This window comes from Propithecus coquereli, unplaced genomic scaffold (genome assembly GCF_000956105.1).
Source record: "Propithecus coquereli isolate 6110/MARCELLA unplaced genomic scaffold, Pcoq_1.0 Scaffold400, whole genome shotgun sequence".
In the NCBI taxonomy this organism is placed as follows: Eukaryota; Metazoa; Chordata; class Mammalia; order Primates; family Indriidae; genus Propithecus; species Propithecus coquereli.
In genome coordinates this window covers 1028291-1034482 of record NW_012149731.1, presented here as the reverse complement: position 1 = coordinate 1034482, position 6192 = coordinate 1028291, and the positions used below count along the sequence as shown (strand labels likewise).

The 6192-nt window shown below is 42.6% G+C and overlaps 1 protein-coding gene across 1 annotated transcript in view; it reads right to left on the bottom strand.

Annotated features, from left to right (window-relative positions):
* The window catches only part of PDZRN3 (PDZ domain containing ring finger 3), a 266468-nt gene that overhangs the window by 245635 nt on the left and 14641 nt on the right, over positions 1–6192 (bottom strand). The window contains exon 2 of the mRNA XM_012652864.1: positions 5659–5745. Coding sequence (XP_012508318.1) covers positions 5659–5745 — 87 coding nt within the window. The remainder of the gene's footprint in view (positions 1–5658; positions 5746–6192) is intronic.

The following is a 6192-nucleotide window of genomic DNA, read 5'->3' as shown; positions in this document are numbered from 1 at the left end:
TTTTTTATGCACATAAATGAGATTATGCTATCCTGACTCTTATGTCCTTGCCTCTCTCATTTAACTGGATTCACACCATCCTCCTGTCTCAGCCTCCAGAGTAGCTGGGACTGCAGCCTTGTGTCACAATGTCCTATTTATTTATTTTTAGAAATGAAGTCTTGCTATGTTGCCCGGGTTGGTCTCAAACTCCTGCCCCAATTCTGCCTTGGCCTCCTGAGTAGCTGGGATTACAGATATGAACCACCACACCCAGCTACCTTACTTCTTTACACGACTTAGTAATATTCTAACATGTGAATAATTAATACTGTTTCTAGTCATTGCCATTAGAGACAATGTTGTGATAATACCCTCCTTCTTGTATTTTGAAATAACTTTGGGGGTTTTATATATCTAGGGCAAATCCCTAGCAATGGATCTGTTGGGTCAAAGTATATGTACATTTGATAGATAATGCCAAATGGTCCTACAGAGAGTTTATACCGATGGTTCATTAGAGTGTTTTCCCACATCCTCACCTGCACAGACTTATTCTTAAGCTTATAAGTATCTAATAATCTGATTGTAAAAACAAGTATTTTGTTTTTGTTCTGACTTACATCAGAAAGGCCCACCACCACTGCCCCAATACTAATAAATTCTGATCTCCAACCTTGAATCCATTTCGATCTTTGAATTAAACGTCAGAACTAAAACTTTCTGGGCAAGATGACAGCTCACTGCTCAAACTCCTTTCTTTCCTTAAAATCAAAAGGCACCAACAAGCTCATAAAAAACCCTCACAGATTGCTCACGAACTCCTTTTCAAACAGCACTGTGATGAATTCTCTCCAAGTGTGTGGATTAAATTTCAAGTGATTAACAGATGGATTTATAGATTAAATGGCACAAGCATGTGTTGTTTCCAAACAAAATCATTTGAAAAGTAAACTCAGGATGTTCCACAAAAACTCCAAAATCTGCGGTCATGGTAAATTCCTTGCCATAATGCCATTAGAACATCTATTTTAATAATAATCACTCTGCATATAAATACATAAAAATTCCATTTGTTAAGAAATAACTATGACAATAAAACATTTTCCTCTTGAAACGGAAAAAAAAACCCTATTTTTTAAAGAGGGAAAATGACGACTTTAAATGTGATTCAATCTATCCTTTCAAATGCAATACCAATAAGTAAGGCTGAAAAAATGCACATTCCTCAGCCCTTGTCTCCTTCCCTGTTCACGCCCCCTCCACACACACACACACACACACACACACACACACACAGGGTGAAATGTTATATAATTCATCAAAAAAAAACCAAAATCACAGTCTAAAATGAGCATTAAGTGTTTTTCCCAACAGCTATCCCCACATGACAGAGATGGGTCTCTAATTGCCATCTGGATTCCATCAGCGCTCTTCCAAGAGACGGGTGAGCGAGACTGTGGGTGCTGTGTTAGATCAGCCATCCTCAGAAGGCATCCCTGCCTAGCATCACAGTGCTCTCCGCAGGCCTCCTGCACACTAGCCCTTTACCATCCAGCTACCACGTGCCTCCTTCCTCTCCCACAGCGGCCTCACTGACGCACTAGTCTGAAGGCACCTCTGGAGCTCCCTAAAGACACCCCTCAAGTGCAAGTACAAAGCTGCACACCAGCCTCTATTTACTGAGCACATGCTAGGTACCAGATGCATAGTGAGTGTTCTATGTGCATTTTTTAATCCTCATAATAATCGCAAGTGGTAAGTACTACTGTCATCCATTCCACTGATGAAAAACCTGAGACTGAGAGCAGTGAAGTAACATACCCAAGGTCACACAGCTACAAAGCGGTATAGCCAAAGTGGTACGGCTCGGTTTCAAAAGGTTGATTCTCTTGCACGTGCTGTGTGTGGAACCCTGTCTCCCACTGAGAAAACTCTCAAAATACACATGAATTCAGAAGTCCGACATTTCAGGCTATGAAATATTCCACTAGATGAACTCGAAGAGTCTCAATGGACCACGGAAGATTTATGAAGAAGCTTGAGTTCCCTAAGAGGTGATGTCAATATATCAAATGAAAAGAGATCTGTGTTTACTCTGATTTAACCACTTTGCATTTCTTGGCTAGAGAGGAAGAGGGAGATAGGAGAGGGGATTTGGGCTTTGGTTTGTTTTGCAAAATACCACACTGTACATAAATAATTATTCTTAAGGAGTGGTAGAAAGTTCAAGCAAAAATCAGAAAGCAACAGGCAAGACCAAACTCCAGAATTTAGGTTACATTAAGACAGTGGACGGGTGGAGTGGGGACCAGGATGTGAAAAACACATAAAGCACAAAATCAAAGACAACCAGATAGCTAGATTTTTCTCTTAAAAAATATTTCTTTATTCTTTGTTTGGCTCCTCCCCTAACACATTTTAAGTTAGAGCTATTTATCAAGGCGAACTAATATGACTTGGGATTTATTTTTGCTTTGCTGGCTTGAGCAAAACAGAAATGAACAGGATTCCATCCAACCCAGGGGTCCCTGACAATGAAGCACACTTGCCAAAGGCTTAAGTGAAAGGTTTGATACAACAGACTGGCTGCTGTTTCTTTAAGAATATGAGAACAAATGAATGAATGATGTGATTTTTCTAAGAGCATTACATACTGCATCGCGTAATGAAAACTCTTATGTCAGAGGCTCCAGCTGGGCTGTTTCACAACCCAGCCAAGCATCTAACGCAGCAATTTCTTGGGAAACACAGACATCATTTGCACTGTGTTCTTCCAGTAAGTAACAATGTGTGTGCGCTGTTGCTCATCTTGGCTTTTTAGTGTGTACTCAATGACGTGCCAAATATACCAGGCAACAGTGTAGAATATATTTAGGTTTCACTATGCTATTTCTGCTAATCAGGACAAATTTTTAAAAACACTATGGCAAACACATGCATGTGGAATTAAATTTTCCTCTGGGGGACATGCATGTAGTTCTTGCAAAAAGACCACAGAATCTGGGAGTACTAATGTGAGCTACAAAATCAGGTATGACTTGTACTTAAATCACGTTTTTAAAGGAAAAAGAAATAAGCTAAGGCATGCCCTTTGATAAGCACGAGGAAGAACTGTATTCCAGAGAGGTTGGAGTGTCACTTCAGCACTGGTGAGGTGCTGAAACTAAACACCATCTTCACTGGCTTTAACAGAGTAGGTTCCCCAACAATCGCCTGGGAACCACAGACAGGCCTCTCCATTTTGAGCATTTTTCAGACACTGGGCTTTGGTATGGTTAGATCCGAGGCAAAGATTAGGTCTTCCTGGTCTGGGCTCTTTTGGCTGTGAAATCTTCCAAAACATCTGTGAAGTGAGTCTCAGTTTATTAAAGTTGTTTCTTAAAACTGGTAACAATGGGTTGGGAGAGGAGGAAGAATAATTATTGAGAATAAACCAAGTTCAGCCAACTCTGTTATCTGTGCTAAATGGCAAAGTATGTTCTTGAGGGTAAGTTGGAGAACATGGGTTCAAGTTCTGGTCCCATTGTTTTCTGGGGTCAATTGTCTCCTCACCTCTCCCAAAGCTGGAGAAAGCTGATCTCCGGCAGCAAGGACTAAATCAGAACAGCACACAACTGTGACACGCAGACTGGGTGCTCAGACAGCTGCTAATAGGTAAAAATAAAAATATACTAACCTCATGGGGTTCTACAGTTTCTTAAGAATTCCGCCGAGATAATGGGAGAAATACAACTACGTGAGCCCATCCCTGGGGTTCGACCAAGTGGGAATGATCCCTGCTCTCACCCACCTTCATATTTATGATTTAATCTCATTATTTAAAATGTTCTTTCTTATACATATGTTTTATAAGACAGATAATGTTCATCATTTTAACAACTACATACCACTTATAACTAAGCTGTCATTTCTTATAATAAACCATTGTCTTTGTTTGTTTGTTTGTTTTCGAAACTGTAGCTTTGGCCAAAAGCAAAGAGAATTTAATCATAAATCTCTTTGTGTCACTTGCTTCAATTGAAGCCATGTGTTGGCCATTCACTGCCCTTGGTAATTCAAATCCCAGCCCCCAGGACTTACTAGGCCCCTTGGGATGGGCCCCTGTTTGCTTCCCCAGGCCTCTTCCTGACCATTTCCTTGACCATCCCCCAACTCTAGCCATACTCCACTCACTTGCAGTCCCCTAATTCACAACTCTATCCCTGCTCCAGGCCTTGTATGAGTTGCCAACCCCCCTCCTTCCCAGCCCCAGGGTCCTACCACCTTCTTCTAGCTCAGTGGTCTTCAAAGATGGATACATGTAACACAATGCACTGGAATGATGGAAGAACATATTAGGAATTTTGTTCATCGTCTATTTTATTCTCGTTGTTTAAAGTGCTCCCCTTTACATGTAACTTTTATGAGGCACATAATATATTAGTTCAAAAGTGTGCACACACATAAATAAAATATGGTCCTCCGATCTAGCAAACTACTACTCATTCCTCAGAACTCAGTTCCAGTAGCCCCTTCCCTTCCCAGGAAGCCTCCTCCCTCAAGGTGGATGAGTCCAAGGCATTTCTAGCTGGAGCCGGGCTCAGAGTACACTGGTGAGAGCAGGACCGTGCTCTCCCAGTGCACCAGTCTGCCCATGTGGATGTGAGCTCCACGAAGGCAGGGCAAGCACCGTCCCTATCTGGGTGGCTGGTACCTTCTCACCCTTTAGGATCCAGCTTACTATCTCCTCCTGTCTTTCCTGGCGAGCCTAGCTAATGATGCCTGAGGCTTCTTGCTACCTACCATACGCCATCTCCCATTTCTTTCCTTCATCACACTTCTCCCAGTCTCCCAGTTATTGTATTTACTTGTTTCTTGCTTGATGTCCCCACCAGGACATAAACTCAATGCCAACAGGGACCCAATCTCCCTGGTCTCCACTGCATCTCCCAGGCCCTAGTAAACAGCCCATGTTTAATACTTACTTGTTGCACAAGCCAATTTTCTTTTCTTTTCTTTCCTTTGACTATTTTCACTTCCATCTAATAAGCGAGGAAACGGTCAGCAAAAGAAAAGAGCAAGGGATGACGCATGTTTAGGTAATCCCCCTTGAAAGGGGGATCTTCAAACACATCCTTTGCTACTCCCCAGAGCCCTTTTTTCAGACCTTTTCCTCGCAGTTAAATTGGCAGGTTTGAATTCGGCCTCTTCCTTCTAGAGGAGGGGCTGATGAGCATGGGGTGGCCAAGGAGCTGCAGGGGGATGAGAAAGCACAGGGAGGCGATAATCCACAATGAGGGCACCATCCCTGACCGAGGGACGCTGACGGAACAGAACTCAGGATTAGGCTGCCCTAGTCTGGAACCCACGTTCCAGCTCAGTCTCGGAGGGTGGCTGGTCACCCACTTCCAACTGCACACATCTCACGCGGCTTCATCGGCCCAACCGCTACACAACCAGAAATGCACCCCAAACGCTCAATAGTTTGAACTAGCTGTTGTATTACTAGGGCAATGTTATTTCAGGAGACCACAACGAAATAAAAATCCCTGAGTGTGAAGATGTTAGACAACCAATGAACTAATTACAGCAAGCAGAATGAAGTGAGCAAGGTTTCCTACTTCTCACCCCCTAAACCTTGACCTCCCTCCCAGCTACACCAGCAAAAGGAAAAGCACATTTTAGCAATTAACATACCACACTGGGCCGGCCACCAATAATATTGAATCCCAGGGAGCCAGAGTCCCGATGCAGGACAAGAGTCAGGCTTTTGGTTTCTTCACCCTGCAGGGAAACAAATGAGATCACATTTTTATTTACAAATAGGAAATGAACAGACAGTAAGAATTTCCTTTTCCATCTAAGCGGACTCAAGGGGTACTGAGCTAATCATTCCAAATCCTGCATCTCTTGGGAAGTTTAACCAAGGCAACTTTTAGAACCCAGTCTGAAATTTTGTGCTGTGTTTAGGAGGTTACAAATATTTCTAGATACCATCTAACCCTGGAATGACCACATAAGCACGTCTGGTCTGGAGATGTCCAGACATGCCTAATGAACATTTTCTATGAATGACTCCTTGGTCTGCAAATGCATTTCTTTTGACCAGTTCATCGTATGCAGGCTGTCTAGACAGCTACTTTCTGTTTGTTTCTCAACCATTTTCAACAGCAGCATTCATGTCATGTCACGAAAGGTTCAAATAGCAATCTTTTTGGAAGTGTGAGCGTA